The 25,588-nt window shown below is 32.2% G+C and overlaps 1 protein-coding gene across 1 annotated transcript; it reads left to right on the top strand.

The window, feature by feature from the left end:
• The first annotated feature begins 1,217 nt into the window (after positions 1-1,217).
• On the top strand, positions 1,218-20,879 carry LOC132728001 (inverted formin-2-like). Its single transcript, XM_060713602.1, has 19 exons — positions 1,218-1,362; positions 4,347-4,541; positions 5,027-5,219; positions 5,837-5,952; positions 7,425-7,584; positions 8,023-8,096; positions 8,500-8,601; positions 9,829-9,911; positions 10,650-10,721; positions 10,769-11,715; positions 12,229-12,350; positions 13,110-13,274; positions 13,674-13,931; positions 14,282-14,460; positions 15,217-15,337; positions 16,095-16,259; positions 16,980-17,091; positions 18,318-18,554; positions 19,368-20,879. Exons 2-19 carry the CDS (start codon positions 4,353-4,355, stop codon positions 20,225-20,227), a joined length of 4,155 nt encoding a protein of 1,384 aa, XP_060569585.1. The 5' UTR covers positions 1,218-1,362; positions 4,347-4,352; the 3' UTR covers positions 20,228-20,879.
• Positions 20,880-25,588: the final 4,709 nt, after the last annotated feature.

Below are 25,588 nucleotides of genomic sequence, written 5' to 3'. Positions count from 1 at the left end.
AAATCGTTTCCGTGCTACTTCTCTGCAAGAACTGCCTTGAATTCAATAAAATATTATGGGAACCATCAATACAAAGAGGAGATGCGCATATCGTCGCCCTGCTCTGGTCCGTGCTTTCAACACAGAGTTATGACCCTTGATTAGTTATGCAGTATGCATATAGAGCAATAATCGTTTACGTGCTATTTCTCTGCAACTACCGGCAGGAATTCAATGAAACTATGGGAACCATCAATATCAAGAGCAGATGCGCATATTGTTGCCCTGCTCCGGTCAGACCCTTCATCACATAGTTATGGCCCTTGATTAGTTACATGTATGTAGTATGCATATAAAGCAATCTTGCTATTTCTTTGAAACTGCTTGATTGATTTCAGTAAATCTTTATGGGAACCATCAATACAAAAAGTCAATTGGCATGTCATTGACATGTCCAGATAATACTCTTTTACACGGAGTTATGGCCTCTATTATTGCCCTGGATTTTTATCATGTACAAAAAATATTACTGTTTATGTTATGATAAATATATAAATGAAGCCTTATGTCTAGTTATAACCAGTACTCGGCGGGGGATATAAATTCATCGAATTTGCTTGTTTGCATTTTATCTTTCTTGATAAAACTAGATTTACAAACCAAGATTTACAAACTGAAAGTATTGACTCAATGTAAGACGATAACGAATAAACGAAAATAAGACAAACTTTTAAGTAATTCTTATATAAAAATGTTCCATTATTTTATATGGTTAAGACAGAGATTTACATAAATTTTAATTTCCAAGATTTCAATGGATGCAAGCAGTTTTAAAATGAATCCTTACTAAACCGTGGTACTTATTGATTCTATCTTGCATGACGCAAAAACTGATGCACTGCAAGGGTTTTAATAATGTTTAGTAGAATTTAAATTATGAAGTTAGTTATATATTTTTCTATGCAAGAGGTGAAAAATCGTGCATCCCAGTTGGCAAAAAAAAAATCAAATTCAAGGGCAGATAAATTGAAAAATGATAACCCTATTTCCCCATTTAATTTTTTCTGTGATAATGCAAAGTTAATAAATTCTATTATTCAGTTTTTCACTCTGCCTTTTTGTCTTTATCAAATCTGTAGAGCAAAAAACTATAATCTGTTCATAAAAATTATAGACTATATCGAAGACGACAATGATACCCTGGAAAGAATTCTAGACATATCCAATTGCGCGCAAAATTTGAAGACGGAAGTAGAAAATAAATTAGTCATACGTAATTTAAACACCTGTGCAAGCAAATGTAATAATGTTATCATCATCACGCATTATAATCATAACATTTCTGTTAATATTTAAGCATTTTTGTGTTTGAAATAGGAAAAGGTAGGAAAGTCGAATCTAATTTTGATTTGTCATTAGTTTTCGCGTGAAAGTTAAAATTATGTTTATGTTTTTGTCTGTTTAACACTAAGCTAACTTCTACCTCTCCAAAACAATGTAAGTTTCAGTTTATTAAGTCTATTGCAATATATAGCAATACCATTTTTGATGGCAATACCAACTGCTATGCTCTGATAGCAAACAGGACTTCCTGCCTTTAACACTCGTAAGAGGGGTTGGCAGTATCCAGAGATAGATAGATAGATAGGACGTTTCGGCCCCAAACCAAATCGGCCCCTGTCGAAAAATCGGCCCCTGGACGTTTCGGCCCTTTTCCGCGAGACGTTTCGGCCCCACTTTAGTATATTGCTTGATATGTTAAAAAAACGGTTTGCTATCATCTCATGATAATATTTTTAATTATTATTGTTATTAGATAATGATAGATGCTAGATGTAATAAAACTGATTGAAAAACTGAAACCAAATTATATTAAAATGCTATGTACCTGCTATAGATAAGTTATAACATTTGAAAATAAAGTGTTTGTGCGTTTAATTGTTAGAATAATTGCATTATATATAAAATTAAATTAGAGAAATTATTTGCTGGATATTAACTGTGATTTAATACTTACAATCGGATTTTAAGTGTAAATATTATGAAATGTCCGATATAGGTATGCGATACAGGTAGGTCAGTTTTGAATATATTAATTTAGAAAGGATTTCCCAAAAATGGATATATTGCACCGATAGTTCATTTGTTATGTTTTCGTTTCCATCAAACTCGTCACTGTTAAATAGTTGTTGATAATAATTTAATGTCTGTCTCGTGTATTGTTTTGTGTCTTGCTTCTTAATCTTTCAAATAAAATATTATCTAAATATGTTGTAAATAATTGTTTGTTTGTGTATTATATTTTTTCAAATTAAGTTAATGTTCTGTTCTGTTTGTATTGATTACTTTTGGAACCCTACTACTATTATAATCTAGTTTTTATACAAAATGATTAAATATATATATATTAATTGATTCATTTTTTTATTGAAATGCTATTAATATATCGGTTTAAAATACAGTACTTATTCTGGGGCCGATTTGGCAAAGGGCCGAAACGTCCGGGGCCGAAACGTCTTGGGTAGTTTGGGGCCGATACGTCTTGGGGCCGAAACGTCTCAAAATCCTCTGATAACCATGTTATCGCCAGCCAGGGACCATAGGTTTGATAATATGTAGTGTTTTTACTGACAACCAGTAGGCTTGATATTTGTAATATGAAAAGGCAAAGCCTCAAAGCAAGCTCAATTTACTTTTACTGTGAAAAAGTATAAAATAATTTTTCATTTTACATTTTCTGTTTTATAACTGTCATGCGGTATTTTATACACTGCTTCCGTTTATTCTGGTTCCCTGTCCTGTCTCCCATTATGGTTCCCATAGAAGTGAGCAGGAGACCAGTCTACGCATACGTTTTCAATCAAAATTCCTCGGCCTTTTGTCATTATCTTGTCATTCGAAAAGTTGCGATGTAACACTTAAGTACTTCCGACGCAAGTTTTTAAAACCATCATTTAGCAGGTACTCATGTCACCTTGAAGCTAGCTTTGCAAAAGTCCTGCTCATCGAGCTCTCTATTAATCTCAGGGCTCGCGCTGGCAGGAGCAAATTGGCTCCAAAATAATTAAATTGGCTCATGAAAATCAAAATTGGCTCAAACGTACGAAAAGTATGACTTTTGGAATCTCCAGTCTAAATTTGTCATTTTCTATTTTAAGAATGGAAAAGTACACATTTGGTTTTCCATCTACAACTTCCGTTGTATCACTCAAAACACAGCGACACAGTATATTTTTTGTGGGTCATTGACTGGTTTATATTCATAACTTCCCTTTTGAATGAAATATTGATATGAACAGTAACACAGTCTTATACACTGACCTCGCAGTATGTTTACATGTTTATCAACTGATAAATATGACACTAATTGGTGTGAAAATACCTGGCAGATAGTTGAATATGCACTGGATAATTGGTCTGAAACAATAACTAGCGGCATCTCAAGATTATCGCTAATCAAATCAGCAATTATGTATGAAATCGCGACAAATTATGTTCTGCAGTTGTTAACATGACCAGTAAATTTTATTGTTGTTGATAAACAGATAAAAGGAATTGAGGTGTTTTGTTTTTTTTTAGGGGGGAGGGGGGTTATTGTCAATAAAATCTGACCTAATTATGGCTCCGAAAACATAAAATTGAAAAGGAATTTATTTGACATTTGAAGCTTTACAGAGTATTCTTGAAAAAAAAAAAATAAGATTACCCTTATTGTCATGCCACAGCCTTAGATTTAAAGGGAACCTTGCTGCCTAACGTTTGGCAAATGTTATAACTACTGACCTATAAGCTTTTATGATTACTGACTGTAAATTATATATGTAAGATTTGTAACTTTAATAAACATGGAACTAATATTAATAATATAAAGTTGGATATAGTTTGTTTTTCTAAATATCTCATGCCGTACCATTGCCTGATTTGAAAATAAAATACAGGCAGACAATTTTCGTTGCGAAAAATTGGCTCAAAGAAAAAATTTGCCAGTGCTAGCCCTGAATCTGTAGACTGTAGCGGGGTCTTTCACTCTTTGGTTGGGGTCACTAGTTACTGACCTGTCTAGGCATCATATATTTCTGGCAGGGACATAATAACCCCCTTCCCCCCGCAGAGTATGTTATAAATTAAAAAAGGAATGGTCAAGCAATTAAACGAGCCAAAGGCTATGTATAGAGTGTTGTATCATCTATGATGTAGGTCAAATATATGTACCTCAAGTGTGAAATTTTTCATGCAAAGGTTTGACCAGCTCAAAATGTTTTTGTTTGTTTACTATGAACAACTTTTTGTCAAAAAAAAAAATTCATACATGGAATAATGGCATTAAATGTTAAAATTATGTTATTTATTAAGATTTTTTTTTTCAGGTAAAAATGATGGCTAGCAGGTTTACAAGTCGCAGTACACTGCACAATGCTAACAACACAACACTGGAGTTACAGCAGGATCTGGCTCGAAGTTCACCCGAGCAATGTGTGACCCTCACACACAGCGTTCCCTCCGTGCAGATGTACTGTGCTTTGAGAACCAAGCTTGATAATTGCTCAGATAAATGGCTACAGGTCAGTGCTGTTTTTCACTCTCGGGGGGAATTATCAGGGCCTATCTAGTGGGGGAGATTTGCACCCATAGAGGGTAAAATTTTGAAAAAGAGTAATCACTGTAACAGTTCTTTTTTACATTTTCAGTTGTGATACTACACCATTATCATTTTATACTAAAAAGAATTGACCCTCTCTTTCGGTAAAATGGTTATTAATAATTTAATATATACTTTTTGGTAAGGAGAATAAGGTATTTAGTTGGATTGAGCCTCCATATGAAATTGTGAATATTTATAAAATTTGTGCTTTTATAGTTTCTCAGGACTTATTTTACTAAGTCAGTCTTTATTAATATTCTTTTATTAAAAGAGAGAAATTAACATTGAGAAAATTTAACATTGTATGTGATATAAACTTATTTGATATTCAAAAATTTCTACATATTTTGAGAAGCATTTTCTGATACAATACATTTTGTTAACATATTTCAATATTTATTTTAGGAGTTTCTATCTCTGGATGGTTTAGACAGTTTGTTAGATTCCCTGTACCAGATGTCGGCACGTAGCTTCACGTGTATATCTGATGCTATATTACAGATGGACTGTATCTCTTGTGTTCGTTGTATACTAAACAACACATTGGGACTGGAATTCTTCATCAATAGTGATGTTTGCACAAAGAAACTGACAATGGGTAAATATTAAAATTTTCTGGAACCTCTGTGGTTGAGTTGAATCACTTGCCCCTTATCAATGGGCTGGTATCCACTCCCAGTGACTATGAATTTTCTTATGAAAAAGGAAGCTTTCAAACTAGATATGGAAGGTTGGTGGCTCTACTCATGTGCTGGATTGAGACTGATACAAAACAAGCTACATTCTAAAAGGACTTGCTTCACCAGTAAAGCTGGAAATTGTTATATGATTTCTACAACATTGGCGGGACTAAAAATCCAACTTAAGCTTTTTTGCAGGGAGGGGAAGGGTTTTTTCCTTTTAATTGAGAAAAGTTGCTAAGTATATTTTCACATTTAGTTTTAATATGGCTGAATTAATAGCTGATATTGGGTCATATTTTGAAATTTAGATAGAATGTTTTTTTCTCAGTTCTTTAATTCTTGTGTAGATATTCTGATTGAAACATATGTACTAGAAGTGTTTTTAATTTTTCGAAAATATGTGAGTTGTTTTTTAAAGTTGTAACCAACTATTAAGTTGCTTACTTATAAAGTTTCCAATTTCAAGGATCTGGGTGATGATCATATACAGTTTTAAAACTACAGAAAAAAAATCATAAAATATTTATTTCAGCATTGAATTGCAATGAGACATTACCTAAGAAACAAGCATTTGAGATGTTATCAGCAGTGTGTGTATTCAGTAATATCGGCTACCTGAGGGTGATGGAAGGCCTGTCTTATATAAAGGTAAGCTATGATAGATATTATGTTTTTCCAGAACAAAACAAAATGTCAGATGTTCATTATTGGTCTTTTCGATTTTGCACACTTCACAAATTCTTCTTTAGGGTTGTTAGTGGTTAAGGTTGTTGACTTCAAACCACTTGCCCCTCACTGCAGTGGATCCAGGGTGTGAATCCAGACATTGGATTCTTTCATGTGAGGAAGCTATTTAAGTAGCTTACGGAACTTCGGTGGTTCTACTCAGGTACCAGTTCGTGTGAAATAATGCTTTGAAGGGCACCTGAGGTGTTCCTCCACCAGTAAAGCTGGGAAGTCCCAATATGACCTATATTGTGTTTATGCGACATAAAACCCACCCAGAAAAATGCTTCATTTGATATGTTGACATGGTATTGACATGTCCGATAAATGATGATTAGGTCCGACGATTCTTTATTTCCATGCCAAACGTGGAAAACACAAAATCTACGTCAGAAAAGCGTGCAGAACAGCAGTAATAGGATGAAAAGAATAGACCTGAGAGAAAATTTAATGAAAATATGGAAGCAGGTTTGTGTACGACACGGAGGAGGTGAAAATGTGATGTGATGGTGCCGATTTTTACGGCCAAAAAATTAAACCGAAAAGTGTCTTAACACAAACACAAGTTTTCCATTGATTTTGTTTAATTTCATTCAGTCTGACAGATTTTGTTTTAGTCTGACAAATTTTCATGGTTTGTCAGACCGAATGTCTTGACACTTTCATTTAACTTTCGGGAAGTCTGGTCAGTATCTTCTATTTCAGATTAACAATAATGTTTCATAAAGTTTAAATATCTTCTTATAACATGCTTCTACTTTAAAAATATCTATGTATATGGACTAAATCATGATGAAACTGTTGTAAAATAGTGTATTTTACTTAAATTATGGATAAACAGACAAGCCACACAAACACGAACATTCAGTAATTATTTATTGCAAATGTTTCGGCTATATGCCATCATCAGTGCAAAACATAATAAAATTACCGGACGGAAAATGCGTAAAACGCGCGAAAAACGTTATGACGTTGAGCGGCAAAAATATGATAACATGTAGAAACAAATATTTATGTTATAAATAAAGTTGGTACATCATACATGAAATAAATTGGATCAATAGTGATACAGATGTCTATTAGACAGTGTTAATAAAAATAAGATAATAGACAAACATATTAATATTCTTGTAACACGTTATAAATCAAACAATACTTTATTGTTTAGTTATTTTTTTTTTTTTTTTGAAATTTTGGATGGTAGACATACCCATTTCCAGTGACTAATAATTCCTGTTTTGCTCACAATGGTGTCAGAACAAGTTTAGCTGTTGTCATAATTTTTTTTCCCCTGTATAAATTGTCATGACAAAACAGTTATGAACACCCTATGCAAAAGACATATTAATGTAAAACCATAGTTGATATATAGTATGTTTATATTATATTTACAGAATGAATGCGACCAGTTACATAGATTCAGTATGGTGGTGAGAGATTTACAGAAATGTGAAACAGTTGCCTTTAAAACTGCTGTCATGACATTTATAAATACATTGATTAACTGTACACCTACAGTGATGGAGCGTATGAGGATCAGAAATGAATTTATTGGTAAGTTTTTATTGTCAATAAAATGAGCCGCGTCATGACAAAACCTATCATAATTGGTTTGCGAGTCTGATCAGGATCCATGCTGTTCGCTATCAGTGTCTCTACTTGTAATAGGGTTTGTAAGCGAACAGCATTGGTCCTGATCAGACTGCGTGGATGCGCAGGCTGGTCTGGATCCATGCTGGTCGCAAACCCATTATGTTGGTTTTGTTGTGATGCGGCTCAAATCTGAATATAAACTCTTCATGAAGTTCTGAAATATGAAGTACGTGTAAAAGTGCATTCTATAATCTTGGGTGCATATATTTACTAAAGATCTAAGTCTGTGACAGTGAATATTTTTAATCATCTTTGTGAAATAAAAACGTAACTCGGATAATTAATAAATATAAACTTTGCTTTCTGTATACATGTAATTCTCCCTGAATTATTGTACAGGTCTAAACCTGCTAGAAATGTTGTCATATATCAGAAGAGAGGAACCAGACGAAGATTTACTTCTACAACTTGAGGTCCGTACATCTTTTTGTAAACATGATCATTCTTGACATTTTATTAATCTTTGGTTTATACAGAATTTATTTTTTAAGTTTGATTGTGTAGGAAGCTATAACCTTATAGACATACTTCTGAATCCGTTCCTGGAACCAACCAGTTCTGAGCACTAAGTGTAAAGTTTCTTGCTCAAGGAAACAACGACTTGCTCCTGACGGGGTTTGAACCCATGCGGCTAGCGATCATTAGATTACTAGTCCCACATGTTAACCACTTGGCCATGCTGCTACATCCTTTAACCTTTAATTTTGTAACTGCATACATATCTGCAATGCATGTTTTTTTAATGCTAATGATAATAAATTAATCATAGATCAGTGAAAGAATGTATATAAATGTTGTATATAATATCTCTGTTAGGTATTTCATGAGAGGAAGTTGTCAGACGAGGAGAGTGTCTCTGCCAGTAACAGCATAGACCTTAACAGCCCTCAAGATCTTCAGGATCAGATTCAAGCCAGGGTAAACTCTAACACTAAGTTTGTTTAAAGTGATATTATGCCCTCCCACGGGGCATATAGTGAGTGAACAAGTGAAAGTCAAAAGAAGTGTACATTTTTGCCATAATTCCTTTCAGTTTTGTAATTTACTTCGCATGTATGAAAAATAAGTCATGTAGCTCAAGGAAATTTCTTTTTATATATCCATAGGACTTTACCTGTAATGTAAAATTGATAAAAAGTTTATATTTGGTCAAATTTATATTTTATCATATTAACCATTTTCCAGTATCAACTTTTAGTCAATCACCATTATAACAATCTTTTGAAAAATGTAGTCAATTTAGCTCAACTTAACAATGAAAATATGACCATAATGTCACATTAAAAGACTTGTTACAAATAGTTGCTGACAGAATTTTTTGTTTGCCCTGAATTATAGTCACTGTTTCATCTTTCTGTTGTTCTTTCTCACTTTTCAACAGTTTCTCCTACCAAATTCATTTATCAATATGCTTCCATGTTTGGTAGTTATATAAAATGGATGGTTTTTAACTTTAGATAGTAATTTGGGTCAAAGTCAGTGATGCTAAAAGAAGATTTCAAGCTTATTCAGCTTTTATTCATAGACTTATTTCATATTTAGTAGGTACATACATAGGCTGGTCCTCTAATTTGGATGTAGTTTGGGGTCACATTGGGCATGGCAAAGGTCGTTGCTTTAGAGATTTTTGTTTTCCAAAAGTTATAAAAAGGCCCAGGCATTTCTAATTTATGTAGGAAGAATGCAAATATCTTGATATTGTCAAGTTTTAGTGTAAACCTAACCCTTTTCCTTAAAATTGTGAAAGAACAAAAAAAAAAAACTTGGATTTTTCTATAGTTGGTAACAAAAATATAAAGGCTTGAGAAATTTCAACAGGAAATGTTCAAATAACTCTGTCTTCATCAACTTGCAAATAACAGGAGTATTTTAGAATAAGAGGTGACATTTCTGAATGTAGCTTTGAAACTGTCAAAAAAAGATACTTAATTAGCTTAATTTAGTTGTTATATGTATATTACTGTTAAATAACTGTAAACAAAGAACTTTTTAAATGTGAACATGGCATTTCTATCTTCTTCAAATTGTAAAGGGGCCTTATATCAGCACCTTCTATATAGGGAAAATTATGTGCTAGTATGTGCTGAAATTGATAAAAAAATATTGACAAATGTAATGATAATTCATGTAATGCTATTTTTACAGGTATTTGGAACCCCCAAGATGGCTAACTTTGTCAACATTTTACAAGATTTGTTGTCTATAGAAACTGTTTACAAAGATAACAGGTATAACATTGTCAATGTATTAAAAGGAAGAATTATCTAATATCCTTTAAATGTTTCCTGAGGGCTTCCATTAAGTCCAAAACTTTTGAAGTCAGAAGCTGCAAAAAGTCTAACACTGGAAGTCACATTATGTAGGAAAAGAAGGAAAAGCATTATATTTTGGAAGTCATAAGCCAAAATTAAGAAGTAAATTACTCCCAAACTTCTTACCTATGGAAGCCCTGTCTGCTTTAGTAAAGTTTTACTATTTTATAATAACACTTGAGAGTTAATTACTATGACAACAGAGGTAAGAGACTAGAAAAGATCCACCTTGGCTTGTTTATCTGTGCTGGCTTATCAGACTCTATCCTGTTTGTTTCTAAGCATTTGTGGTGGCCTAGTGGTTAAGGTGTCGGTCTCTCAACCCTGGAATAATGGGTTCGAGCCCTAATCGGGTCCCTACCATGTTCCTTCATATGAAACTGCTACTGGTTAGAAAACAAGGTTTGGTAAAAAGGAAAGAGACTCAAAAGTAAACTTAATAATTTCAAGAATTTATTTTGCATCGAGTTTTAAATAAATATTTTTTAAAACCAAAACCAAGTATTTTTTAAAAAAAATTTCCCCAAGTTTATTTACAAAACTGTCTTAAAGTAGTGCTAATCATTAAGTCACATATACATTAATTACTTGATTTTTGCACTCTTCAAACAGGCTATAATATTTGTGATTATTGTTGCCTATGTATATTTACAGTGGTAAACTATGGCAGACGGTGGACAATTTAATCCACCATGTAATACATACAATAAGTTCTTCTGAACCCTAGATAATATACAGAACGGAACTTCTTTTTCTACAATTCCGCGGAGCAGTTTGCACTTGGTCTACAAATGTGTGTTTGCCTACCAAGACACAGTCAAAATGTCGTCTGCTGCAAGCAAACAAACAGGAAGTGGCGAAAATGCCTGTGCACCAAACGAACTCGGTCAAATTTCAAAACCCTGTGTCCCACACAAATTTACAAACAATAATAATGTTGTTGATATTGAGAGAAGAAGTGGATTGAGTAAGAATATAAATTCAAGGAAAAATTTCAATCAGAATTCTATAGGAAGCACAGGGTCACACAACTCTTCTAGTGGGCAATCTGATCAAAGTGATAACAGTGAATCTCAAAATAGAACTGTTACTATTTTTAGACACAATATGTCCTCTGCTGCATCATGTCAGAATGATGTCAGTTCAGGAAGTGGTGTTAATGATAAAACTGTTGTCGTCAGAAATAAATACTGTTCCCCAACAGAGCTAACTTTCTTCAGTAACAAACTGGACGACAGTCAGACTTCACCATTTAACAATTGTAGTAAGTCGAGCTTAGAGAGTTCCAGTTCACCGTACAATGCTGACCTAAGCTGTAGTATTTCTAGTAAACTCTCAAAGGAAAGTCAGGGACATAAAACGTTCAATAAAACAGATGAGAGTAAGCCACAGTGTCAGATGAATATAAACATGTCAGAGAGCAAGGCCTATGAGTATGATCAAAATAAAATTAAGAACAAATTGGATGATTTTTGCTATGGTTTACAAGATAACAGAACATCTAGCAGCACACCAGTCTGTACAACAGGTAGATATTCGGCATCAACCTTGAAGCAGTCTGATGGACGACGGGAACCAGGGCAGTCTGTTCACAGGGAACCAGGAGAGAAGTGTAGTGGGAATCAGAAGCCGAGTAACAGTATATTTAGACAAAAAGTTCCTAAACCTACAAGAGAACTAAACCATCTAAAATGGATCTGCCTCACAGATGATAAGATAGGTATTGCTGGTGTTTAGTAAATGTATTATATTTCATCAATATATCAGGACATTTATAAGTTGTTCTGATACATTTTCACATAAATGTTTGGAAAAAAGTAATTTAAGCCTTGCATGAATACATATTCTTGTTCATTGTGCTGTTGAAAGTTTAGCTTGATATAGTTTCCACAGAAGTTTCTTTAGTATGCTTGTGTTTGTCTGAAGTTTGGAGCAACTGCCAACATAACTAATTATCTAAATACATTTTATAAGTTTATAATTTTACTTTTATCTGATGTAGCCAATTATAGATTTAGAAGTCGCCAAACGTTACCATAGTGTCAGATATTCATTTATATATTTGTTTGTGAATACTGAACAATTTTATTTAAAAAATGCTTGCATTTTATATTTTCTGTATCCAATTTACAAATATAAAATTTACAATATCTTTGTTTTAATGCATATCAGATTATAAAAGAACTTTAGCCCTGTAATTATAAATTGTAAGATAATGATAATGTTATTTCAGTTGGCCGGGAACCATGTGTTTGGTTACCACCTATTATCAATGACAAGACAACACCTGACTATCAGAGATTAGATTCTACATTCCAGATAAAATTTCCTGAACACCTTGAGGCTATAGAGGAGGTAAAAACATATATATATGTCAATTGATGGAATATAGTAAATAGTTTAATGATTTAGAGGATAATTGTTTGATCCATTGTGAGATTATAAGAATCTTTGTCATGTAAAGCACGCGACTTGTCTTACATGGGGGGTGTAAGACAGGGTTTTCTAGCACCTGTGTAAATGGTAGATAATCCTGTGTGATATGCAAAAAAAGAGGTATATTTTACTGAGTAAACACCAGATGTGATATTTTCATCAAGCGACATATATCGAGAATAATTTAAACTTGAACATTTGAGTTTTTATTGTCATTTGTCGCTCACTGCAGATTTAGAAATCATCTGGGATAAGTAATCTGTCACTTGCAGAGAAACTAGTAATTACTGGTTAGTTATCCAGGAACAGTTGGTAATAGGTAGATCAATGGCCTAGAAATTACCAAAAATGTTTTAAAGTCGGCATTAATCTAAAAATAAACTAATAAAAAGGATGTAATAAAGTGAGTCTTGTTCTGCATAAAAAAAGTCATGTAACTTATTTGTTAGTGTTGACTATAACTACTTACGGTAATTTTATAAATTTTATTATTGAACAACAAACAGTATGAAATTTGGTAGACTGTTAAATCTAAACAGTTTAGATAAACTGGTTGTTTAGTCATCACTCTACCAGATCTGCGAGGGTTTGAAAGGCAATTGTATATTTTCCTTCATTCAAGTCACATGAATTTGTATTTTATATCAACAAATAATGTTTTGAAACACTTTATTTCAGGTTGTTTTATTAAATGCTAATACCAGACTGAGAATTAACCTGTTTCTGAGTAGACTGGATTCTGGTGCGGAGGATCTGGTGAACCATTTAGAAGAAGGAGACAAGACTCGTCTTACATTACCTATGTTGCAATATCTCAATAAAATCATGCCATGTCTCGAGGAGGTATCTTCTAGTCATTTATCATTATAGAAAATATGTATTGCAGATTTTGTGTTGCTGATAGTTAAAAAAAAATATATATGACATGTTTCACTGTTTGGAGAGCTTCATATGTACTATACATAGTAAGATACAAACATTAATACATAATTGAATAATAGATGTAGAAGTGTGAGTGGTTAATTTAACCACCTTTATCTTTAGAAGACGTCATTATCTTTAGCCCATAAGTGGTAACTGATTGTACCTTGCAAACTGTATATGTTCAATTATAATAAAATTTAGGTTTAATTATTGTGTTTTGTGTCTGAAAATATTTCTTTGCTCGTGCTAATAAAACTGATAACACAAAACAATATAAAATATACATATACAAGCTATTGTAAACTATGATAATTCCAGATAGAAATGTTGAGACAGTATAAAGGTCCGAGACTTGAACTTGGTATGGCCGAACAGTTTGTCCTGCTTCTATCAGACCTGCCGGACTATAGCATACTGTTAGAGGGTCATACAATGCACCGGGAATTTGAGGCGACGGTCAAACAGTTCCGGACATCATTAGATACGATGATTGACCTGGCTAAGTTGATCTTGAATAGTGAGGAATTTAAACAACTGATGCACCTTATCCTTAATGTGGGAAACTACCTGAATTATGTAAGATACTTATTTCTTAAATCAAGACTATAGTTTCTCTATTGTTACTGATTGAGGTATTTTACCTATATGGAGATATGACTCAAATAAGAACAAATTTCAGTCTGAAATGAACAAACAAGATGGCATACAAATTCTTTATTTCTTTTGCTGTCTGACTTTATATCATATACTGGTAATACTATGTTGGTCAAACTATTTATCTTTAGTGTATTCATGTCATTTTATTTGGAAATTTTATACCTCAATGCCATTTATATTTATGTATATGGTTTTCTAAGTTTAGTTAAAAAACCAATATCGTAAAATTATTTTTCCTTTGTCATATTTTATGAATATTATTTTTACAGAATCAGTTTCACGGTAATGCTGCAGGATTCAAGTTATCATCACTTGAACGTCTACAGGAGGTAAAAACTTCCTCCCCAAACAAAACACTCGTACATTGTATCGTACAGACTGTTGTAGAGAGATGTAAAGCTGACTTCTCGTTTGTTCGGAAGTTCCTGCCACTAGAGAAAGCTGCTAGGTATGAACATTTATACAACATAGTCCTCATTAAATCTAGACTTTTCTACTTACCTGTGCATCAGCTTAACACCTCATTTAAAGTTATTACATGTTTCTACATGCAAAACTCAATGACTTAAGGTATTTATATGAAACCACACATGTTGTTGAGATAATAATACGAGTTCACTATTCATGGTCCTTATCTCCTGCATGAATTTTGACTGATTTATGGCCCTTTATGATTCTTTAAGTTAATTTCAGGATCATAATTGTTTACCATTTTCCAAGTCAAAACTTGTCATGTATTTTAAACGAAATCTACCTCTTCGTGAATTCATATGATTTATTATGCAGGCTCTTCTTTTTCTATCATTCACTGGGAATAGTGGTACATGCTGTCCAACTGGCAGCTCCTCTGTATTCTTATACTTATAGACATTTTTTCTTAATTTAACAAAGATGCACAATGTATTTAAAAAACATAATCAATTATTCCAGAACATAGCTAGTGTGTCCCTGGCTGAGTGGTAAGGGACATTAACTTCAAACTATTTGCCTTTCACTGGTGTGTTTTCGAAATCTCAACATGGACTTTAAATTCTTTCTTGTGAGAAAGCTTTCCATCTAGTTTACAGAAAGTTGTTGGGATAGTCCAATATAGCTTTATATTTTATTCTGAAATCACCAAGAAAAGAGCTCCATATTCGAAGTAGGACAAGGCCATTCTAGAAAATTTACACTGTAAGGGTAACATGGTTTTTCTGTTTTATAGTTTCAGTATGGAAGAAATGAAAGCTGACATAAGTAAACTAAATGGCAAGTTGAGATATTTCATGAACAATCTAACACAGGCCAGTGGTAGTCTACAGAAAATGTTTCAACCCTTTATTGAGGTAGGTTGTCAACTACATATATATTTTTACTATATGTCAAAACTATACCAATTGTCCAAATTTTTAGAATTATATGTCAAAACTAGTGAACAAAAAAACCTTTAAAGATAAATGTACGTCAGATATAAAAATGTCTATATATACATTTAATCTGTGTTTTAGGATTTATGTGTTTTGTGCAAAAGTTTGACTTAATTCACTTTATATATCCTGGTCCCTTGCAGAGTAAGAGCTTTATTTTAACATACTGGTATATTTTATATAATTATATCTCCCAAAAATTTTGGTAAGCATTTTTTATGTTTCTGCCTTCGCCGTTTGTCTGTCAGTCCGCATTAAGCTTGTCCGAACTCCGGGGGATTTCAACCAAACTTCGGTCAGTGTCAGCCCTTTTGTGCATTTCATTTTCTGCTTTGATGCACAAAATGGATAGAAAAATCTTGCCCGGCTTTCACAGGTCAAACTGCTGGCAGTATTATGACATTACTACACATGAGTGATCAGTACCATCCCTGGTTGGCACATACTGCTTAGCTGCCTTTATCTGCTGTGTATAGATTTGACTGAATGCCATTTAAAATTAGTTTTCTTAAGATAAATAGTTTGCATTGTATCAAATCATTTTTACTGCTCAAAGATTAAGATATATATTGTCATCAATTTACTGATTTAAATGTAAAGGATTTAAAATAAAACCAATGATTTATATTTATAAGACCAATTTTAAAAACAATAATCCTAATTACATGTTTTCCAGGATTTAAAGAAAGAGTTTAGCAGCATACAGAATGCTACAACAGAGTTACGGACCCTGACTGATGATCTGGCAGCGTATTTTTGTGAGGATGAAACAAGATTTAATATACAAGATTGTTTTAAGTGTGTCATAGCTTTCTGTAAAGATATACAGAAATGCCATAGTGTAAGTTGACCTTGTAGTTAGTGAACTGAATTCTGCATTAGGGGCCTTGGTGGCTTAGTGATTAAGGTTGTTGCTTTTAAATCACTTACCCCTCTTAGGTGTTGTTTTGTAAAGAACTTTTGAATACAGAAAGTTAGTGTTTCTACTCAAGTACCTGCTTGTGCCAGTCTTAATGCACAAATGATCACCTGAAGTATTTCTGCACCAATTAAGTTGTCTTATGATCTTTACAGTGTAAATGAGACTTAAAATTCTACAAAATCAAAAGTAAACAAACAGTTCTTGGTTAATTTACATAACATACATAAGTAAAAATGTTTAACCCTTTCACTGCCATAGGGACGGCTTATGCCGTCCCTGTTATTTTCGGAGTATTTGCCATATGGACGGCTTTTGCTGTTTCTATAATAATCATAATAATAAATTAATAATAAAAATAATAATAATAATAAAGAAAATTATACCATCGACAATAATTATTATTATACTAGCATATTTCGAAACATATATAATTAATTATAATACTAATAATAAATAATAATAATAATAATTATATTAATTGATAATATAGTAATTTCCTAGAAAACCCTCTGGCAAATAGGTGATCAATAAAACAATAACCCTTTGGCAGCGATATATTTCTTACAATTTATAGCGTGAAACTGACTAAACAAACATACACAATTATGATGAAAGTCTAATGGTTGTAAAAAATTTCAGGAGACTATGAGTTCACTGTGTCGTCAGCAAATAGAAAATAAAAGATCCGGAGATCTGCTGCAGAAGAAACTTAAGAGTAAATTGTTGTCACTAGAGTTTGGCCAGAATGCAGGTAAATTTTGATATCTCGGTAGCTAGTTATCTTGTTTTATAAATGTAATAATAAATGTAAAATCATGTCTTGAAAAATTTATTTGCTATTATTTGTAAGTTTTATAAAGAAATATAATGTAACTGACTATTTCAAATTTTGATAAAATCATTTCATTTGTAATTTATTGATATCTTTTATATAATTAATAGGTACATCTGTTATGATGGATTATAATGTTTAAAGATATATTATGTTCATCCGTTAGGAAAGAAATTGTGATAACAGAAATTTATTGAAATCTATGAAATTAACTTAATAATTATGTCTAATTTGAATAAAAGAATAAACTTCCTATGTCAACTCTGCATTGGAAGCCCTATTACAGGACAAGTAAAGTTGATCTTTTGTTAAAAAAACAACAAAACTGCAAGTTATTTTAATGAGGAATGTTTATTCATATTTTGACCACCTATAAACATATCATATTTACTTTGTATGAAGTCAAACCATGTTTATTTTATATACGGAGACTGTGTAAGAATTATCAATATTTCCTAATATCAAATTTGAGCATAGTTTATCTTTAAATATATTTATTATATATATATCTGCTGTATTATTGTATAGCATAAAAAGTATAACTTGAGAGAGAAAAAATGATTTGCATATGAATTTGTCTGGTATGATTATACAACTTTTGAATATAAATATATAGTAAAATGGTCAAAGGGAGACTACTTTGATCAAGAATCTGAGTATGACTCTCATACTCCCATAGAAATTATGTTTAGCATAAACTCATGTCAGGCAATCCTGGCCTAGGAATACCTTCACCTGTAGTCTTGGATCAAGATAGTTTTTATGTCATTATTAACCTTGCTATATGTTATATTATTATAATAATAAAATGTAACAATAATTATAATTATAAAATATAACATGCATTAAGCTACAGTATAAGGCTGAGAGGCTAAGGTTACTGATTTGGAAAACTTCCCCCTTAAAAACTTTAGGTGTGTGAATCCTGACAGGGACTGAAATCTTTAATGAGAAAAAGCTGTCTAGCTTCCTTATCATGGAATTTCAGTGGTTCTTAGTTGTCTGCATGTGCTTGGGAACGCATCTGAGGTCTTCATCTACCTGTAACGCTGAAGAGTCGCAATATAACCTTAACAGTCTAAGTATGACATAAAACATAATCATAGAATGTAATAATTGAGCTACCATTTATGTTGTTAATATAGGAGCCAGCTCTTCAATGATGGAGGAGAAAACAAAGGTTATAGAGAAGATTGTTACCCAGCTTCATCAGGGCAATTTTAACCCCTGCATTAAATCAACGATGCCCACACCAGACCGGGAACAAGCACATCCATTGGAGATGAGTTGTATACCATTTGTTGGTTCCCCGTCTCAGCCTAGAGGAGGACAGGGCACCAGTGATAATGTATTCCTTGATACACCAGAACTTGTCTGTGCCAGTAAGTTTACTATTTATATTACTGCCATTTGTAATGTCACTTTTCATTGGATAATCGTGACATTTATATAGTTTTATAAACACGGCTTCTGTCAATTTATGAGGAAAACTCACTTTTTTTCTCTCTTAAAAAAGGATGCTTGCTGTATTAAAAGTTTGTTTTAAATATTTCTGAGAGGTTATCTGGTCGTATATAAATGTTGTTTGCAATTTAACCCTCGCCTAGCGGCTCAAGTCATATTTCCAAACAACCATTTATATGGGTCCAAATAAGCTGTCAAAAATCTTTATAACTAATAATATAATCTAGTATCCGGATTATAATACTTATATATTTTCTGAACAACAGAAAATTCTACAAATTGGCTATATAATCATATGCTTGTAATTGATAACTTAATATCATAGATAGTTTTGCAAGAGGAACTTGATGACAAAAAAATGAGTAAAAGAACAGTCACATGTTTGCATTGATTGTATTTAATTGACAGCTATCATACTATAAAAGTATACATTATACCCTGTATGTGATACCAGAGGCTTTTAGGACAAATATATTCTGTTGTAGAAAAATCACAGTTCATGAATACTTTGTTTAACACACATTACACTTGTCAAGTCTTGACATCAACTATGCTCAAATATTTGAAATAAGCTAGGATATTGTGAGAAGAAATAAAGTGAATTTGTATTATTAAATGGAAGTAAATCAATACATTTAAGGACACATGGCTTAAAAATGAAAGAAGCCAGGATTTATAAAAAGGAAAGTAGCTTCACTGACATAATAATGAATACATTTTTATTTTTCGAGGTTACGGCACAGAACTTGAACCAAAGTTGTTGATGAGAAGTAGCACTCAGAAAATACGACCAGTCGCAACATGTACAGCCCAGACTGTCAAACCTGTGAACCAGTCAAATAAACCCAACTACATGCCTTCACCAATTACTGCAGACCCAAAACATGCTGGGAAAAAGAGTGCAACTCTTCAGAGGAAGTTGTTTCCCTTGACTGATGGAAATGAAGAGTATCAAGAAAGGGAGGTAATTGATAAGAAAGCAGACGGAAAAACCAGATTAGAGCTGCCGAGTAGGAAGACGATGCATCGACGTAGTCGTAGTGATATGATAGATTCTATTTGTGGAAACGATAAATGGATCGAGTACGAGAAAACACGAGAACAGGGTGGCAGAAATGCTCCGCTAGCCGAGCCAGAAAGTGTGTGCAATCTGTCGATTTTAAATCTAGAAAAACATGGAAAATTTGTGACCAATAGAGATGTTGCTGCACTGAAATCTGTGAAGAATGTATGTAGTGTTGAAGATGGACCAGTCATGAGAGCTCCAGATGTTAAGGGTCGTAAGGGAGAGAAGAAATCTGGAGTCGGAGGATTTTTCAGTAAAATTGGTCGAGCAGTTCTTAAACCGCGGAATGTTTATTCAGATGGGGACGAGTATGGCTTTCAGCCAGTAAAGGAAAGGAAGAAGTCAATAAGTTCAGATAAAGAAAATGTTGACCTTGTTTCCATGGCAACTGATGATAGGCAGGGAGCCAATGAAAAGAAGAATAAAGCTGAGGGTAACAGTAATAAGGTGTCACGATTCTTCCAACGTGGTGGTCTATACAGATCATCAAAAATGAAAAAGAAAAATCAAAATCAACTTCAGTGAAGGGTGCTTGTGTCAAAGATTATGTATTATAAACTACTGTTAATGAAAGTGTCTTGTAAGAATTGAAATTAAGTGTCTCTGATAGAATTTATTTTTATTTTGACAATTTATTGCATAATAGGGTATCCTCTATAAAGAAACCTTTTGCAAATTAGTTTTTACAAATGGTGTCATTAAGTTAAAAAAAGAAATCAGTTTTAAAGCTGCATGTTTCCAGATGAGCTTAGAAATATTTCAAGAAAATCAACCTTTAGAAAAAATGCGCTAAGAATTTAAGAAAGGAAAAATATCCACAATTTAAGAAATAATGTTCAAGTTATGTGCAATTAATGACTGATTTTGCAGTATCTATTGTATAATCACCATATTTATACAGCGTGATTAAAGGAGTAAGGTCTATATTTACATATTCTGACCTATTGGTGGTAATTTTTGTAAATTTTAAGTGCCATTTGCAAATTATTTTTTAGCTCGACTATTCGATAAGAATAAGTAGAGCTATTGCAGTCACCCGAGCGTCGGCGTCGGCGTAACCACTTATGTTAAAGTTTTTGTAATAGTTCAAATATTTTCAAAGTCCATTGACATATGGCTTTGAAACTTTGCACACTTGTTCACCATCATGAACCCAACCTGTAGACAGGAGGAGGTAACTCTAACAAAGCATTTTGACAGAATTATGCCCCTTTTTCGACTTAGAATTTACGTTAAAGTTTTTGTAATAGTTCAAATATTTTCAAAAGTCCATTGACATATGGCTTTGAAACTTTGCACACTTGTTCGTACCATCATGACCCCAACCTGTAGACAGGAGGAGGTAACTCTATCAAGCATTTTGACAGAATATGCCCTTTTTCGACTTAGAATTTACGTTAAAGTTTTTGTAATAGTTCAAATATTTTCAAAGTCCATTGACATATGGCTTTGAAACTTTGCACACTTGTTCAACATCATGACCCTAATCTGTAAACAGTAGGAGGTAACTCTATCAAGCATTTTGACAGAATTAAGCCCCTTTTTCGACTTAGAATTTACGTTAAAGTTTTTGTAATAGTTCAAATATTTTCAAAGTCCATTGACATATGGCTTTGAAACTTTGCACACTTGTTCACCATCATGACCCCAACCTGTAAACAGGAGGAGGTAACTGTATCAAGCATTTTTTTTACTATCAAGCACTAAGAATAGTCGAGCGTTGCTGTCCTACCGACAGCTCTTGTTTGGTTCACTTGACAACATTTTACTTTTGAATACATTTTAAACATTTCATAAAATTGAGCATACATCTGAAGGCATGTTGCTTTAGAATTATTACAAATACAGTAAATATTGATAATTGTAATCTTTCAGGAAATCGAAGTCAAAGCATAGCTGGATTTTCTTTCCATTTTGATAAAAAAAGGCCTTTTAGATTTTGCTTTCAAACAAGAAAAATTGGTAATGGTCAGAGCTTTTGCTTTTACTTTGCTGATTTAGAATAGAGTCCAATATCTTTTCATTTTTAATATATATGAATGTTCATCCTTTTTTGCAATAGATACATGATACTTATGTATAAATATTCAGTTTTGAAATTTGGTTGTTTCATGTAGTTCAAGCAGGGTTACTGCCCTTGATTTAGCCAGAATCAACTTATGACATGATTTAGTCAGAATTATAAGTTTGGCAGTATGTTTAGTTGAAGTATATTTATATGCCTATGTTCATAGTAAACAAGTTTTAGGCCTACAGTTGAGTTACACACAGCTGATGAAGTTAAATTTTTATGACCATGTTTTGTTTTATAGAGAATTTTTACACAAATATTTTTCTATTTTTATAAGCATTCCATTATTGTTTATATTTCATGATGTTTGTGATTGCATGATGATTTTTGTCAATTGTGCTATTTGAAAGTTTCAATGTTCAATTTTGTGTTCAATATTTAATAGTTTTAATATTTTGACAATTTGACAATAATTTACAATGTACTTGTTTTTTTTCCCCCAATACCATAAAGGTTGTTTATGATTGACAGTCGTATAAATTATTCTATGGCCCGAAAGCTATTGTATGTATTTTGTTCATTATTTTGTTTATATAATTACTAGTATGAATTAAGAATATGTCTTCTTTGTTTGTTTCCTTGTCTGTAATGTGCTTCATGTAACAGGGTACTTTATAGTTTACAATTTGGAAAAGTAAGTCCCTTTATGTATAATAATGCATTCCTTAACAAAGTCATATTTCTCATCAGTTTTTTTATTGCTAGTCATTTATGATTTACAGGGCTTTTATTTTTGCTGATCTGCAATATTTTTCATTTTTTTACATGTATATCATCAAAATATCCCAGCATTCCATATGTATTATAAAAGCATTCATTTTAAGATTTAAACTTTTTATTTTTGTTCTGGTTGATGTGACAGTTGTGGCTGAGGGGTTGACTTTAATGGTTGAGGCATAAAAATTGCAGCCACTGTTTGTTCCTTTGTGATCATTACAGGCAACTAAATGGGCTCGAAATTACTGGAGTCTATGTATTTATTAGATCCAGCAGGTGAGGTGGTTTTGACCCCATGGTGTTGTTTAAGTTGGTAACATCTGAGGTTAGCCAAAATCATCTTTCCTGTTTTAGCTGCATATGACCCAAACAGTTTACACATTGTGTATTTTGCTGTTTATTTGTTGTATAATGTTTAATCATGTGATAGACTAGAATGAAATAAGGAACATGTACATGTATATTATTTATTTCTTTGTATAAAATTATTAAGAAATTTTCAACTTGTGTCATTATCTCGAAATAATCAAAAATAAGTTCAATATTACTAAATTTCTGACCAAATTGTCTGTAAATGTTTTCAGTTTGACAAAATGTATGTGCCTGTGATTCCTTTAAGGGTAGAAGACAGAATAGTGAGCCACATTTGTTTGATATTTAAAGAAATGCAGCGTCTTTGTGCAACATTGTCTCGAGTTGTTCTGCCTGTTTTTGAAATAAAGTACCTGGGAAAGTTTGGGGGAAATATATCTGGATAAAAATAGATTATCCTTGTGTGAATTAGCTATAGTCTAATTATGTAAAATATGTACTCGTCTATGGCAGTTTTTCAGCAGATAATTTGATTATTTCATTGTGTGAGTATTTACTGTGAATAAGAATTAATACTGTCTTTGATCAAATGGAAAATAACCTTATTTGGTCGTAACAATGGGGTAGATAATCTCTCATGAGTTAGACAGATTAATTAATATTCATAAATAATTGTTAGATTTGCATTTTCTGTCAATGATGTTTTTAATACAAGTATCAGCTTACTTTTCCATCAACCATATTGTAAATTTTGGGCATTTTTTCCTAGTGGTAAAAGATGTTTATTTTAAACCTTTTGTCCTACACGGTCACCACTGTGGGTTCAAATCCTGCCAGGGACTTTGAATTCTTTCATGTAATGAAGATATCGAGCTAGCTTAGGGAACAATGACGATACTAATGAAAATAAAGATAGCTGACCATTTTATGTTATATCTTTCATGCTCCACCAGCTTTTGGAATTTTCTTGTTTTTTGAGCTCTTGATTAATATAAGGGTTAAAATATTTTATCATAGATGTGTTTTGGCTTGTATAGAAATTGGCTTAATATCTTGATTGCTTGTAAAGGGAGATAAACTGTAATCATCTACATAGCTTTGGTTTACAATTACCCACACTTTAATACAGAAATTTGTAGTAAAAATATTTTACAATTATCTAAATTAAATACAGATTTGTTAGGTTATATAACTTTTTACTATATCACTATATTGTCATTCAGTTGTAAAGGTATTTTAATTTATATTATAAAACTATTAATAAATGTTAATTAACTTAATTTACATTTTGTTATATTATAATTTAAGTTCATTATTGTTCAATATAAATACATCTGATAATCTACCTGAAGTATATAGTCATTTATTTTGTCTTTTACATTGTTAACAGTTGACTATATGACATATTAAACATGGATGCATATTTATCTATAATTATTAGTCATCTATTCTATATTTTATGTGCATATATTCTATAATCAAATTTGTTAACAGTGTAATATTTATCTAATTTAACAGTTATATACATTATTGTTGAGGCAGCTCTCTGTAATGTAAACATTAAGGGTCACTATAGATGTTAGGTGTATTTAGTTGTTGAAACAGTTTTGTATTTGTCAGCAATATCTTCAACTATTTTTGTCACCAATGTTCTGATTTATGAGCGGGAAACATTAGAGAAATGTCTGAAAACGTTTAAGTGATAAAAGAAAACTTAACTTTTGATGATGTGATGATTTGTACGACTTATATAATAATTAAGTTCTGTAATTATCAGAAAAAATACTAATTAATTTTACATGGATGTCAAGGTTTAAATTGTTATTTGCAAGCTGTTTTTTGGCTTACTAGGGTATATTCTTCATTATTTGTTTTCATAATCATAAGCAATATTTCGTCATTATGTGAACTATCATTATAAGTTTTTGAAAAAATTAAGCAGTTTTACATATTTGTTTATAAATCAGTTGGAACAAAGTTCATGTACAGATGGCTTCAGGTATTTGAAAAGTACATTACTACAGTAAGTAGTTTTACATAGTGGAAATCAGAAAAAATGTTTCAGACAGTTGTAAAAATAGCTTCTTGTAATGGGACATAAAAATATATATTTTGTTTGATAGTTGAAATTTACTTTTTTAATTTAATTGTATGTTGACTAATTGACTCAGACAATTTTGGATATGTCACATTTTGATATAGATAATTTCCAGCTGATTTTAAGCATGTATGTACCATAATGATAACATGATATATATACAAACATTTACAAGTGTGATCTCTGCTACTTGCTGGCATGTCTTTTGCTATTTTTTTTAGAAAATAAATTTGCTAGTAGCTGATTTCTAGTTGTCATTTATACATCATTTAAAGTCAAATATGTTTTAAGAATCTGGCGGAGAAATGTAATTTTTCTGCCCCAAGGAAGATTTCAGCCTGTCTAACATATGTTCGTTGGTTATACGTTTGTGCCTTAATTAACTGGACAGTTTTGGTCTTCTTGACTATCATTTTATAACTGACCTGCTGTATGTACTGTGTTGGTGCCACTTTAACCTACACAATGTTTCTTGAACAATATTGAAAATGCATTTTTTCTACAATATTTGGTATTAAGATTATTTGGGAATGTTTTCTTTTCATTGCTGGTGGTAAGAGATGAGTTCTACTGGTTTTCGTGAAATGTTTAACTCGTGCATTTCGGACCCCAATGTCTTTTTCCCTTTTATAATAAAGAACAAAACTTGAGGGTTACTAGTTTGTCGTTTAATTTGTATTGGACACTA

Source organism: Ruditapes philippinarum, unplaced genomic scaffold (assembly GCF_026571515.1).
Source record: "Ruditapes philippinarum isolate M1 unplaced genomic scaffold, ASM2657151v2 ctg4345_1_1_1_1, whole genome shotgun sequence".
In the NCBI taxonomy this organism is placed as follows: Eukaryota; Metazoa; Mollusca; class Bivalvia; order Venerida; family Veneridae; genus Ruditapes; species Ruditapes philippinarum.
Note: the sequence above shows the minus strand (reverse complement) of the source record. Positions and strands in the feature narration are given on the sequence as shown.

Excerpts from the sequence above, each read along its gene's own strand:
- LOC132728001 (XM_060713602.1), top strand. The coding sequence starts at position 4,353 with ATGATGGCTAGCAGGTTTACAAGTCGCAGTACACTGCACAATGCTAAC. Across the intron at positions 9,912-10,649 it reads ACTGTTTACAAAGATAACAG|TGGTAAACTATGGCAGACGG; the intron begins GTATAACATTGT and ends GTATATTTACAG. Across the intron at positions 13,932-14,281 it reads TGGGAAACTACCTGAATTAT|AATCAGTTTCACGGTAATGC; the intron begins GTAAGATACTTA and ends TTATTTTTACAG.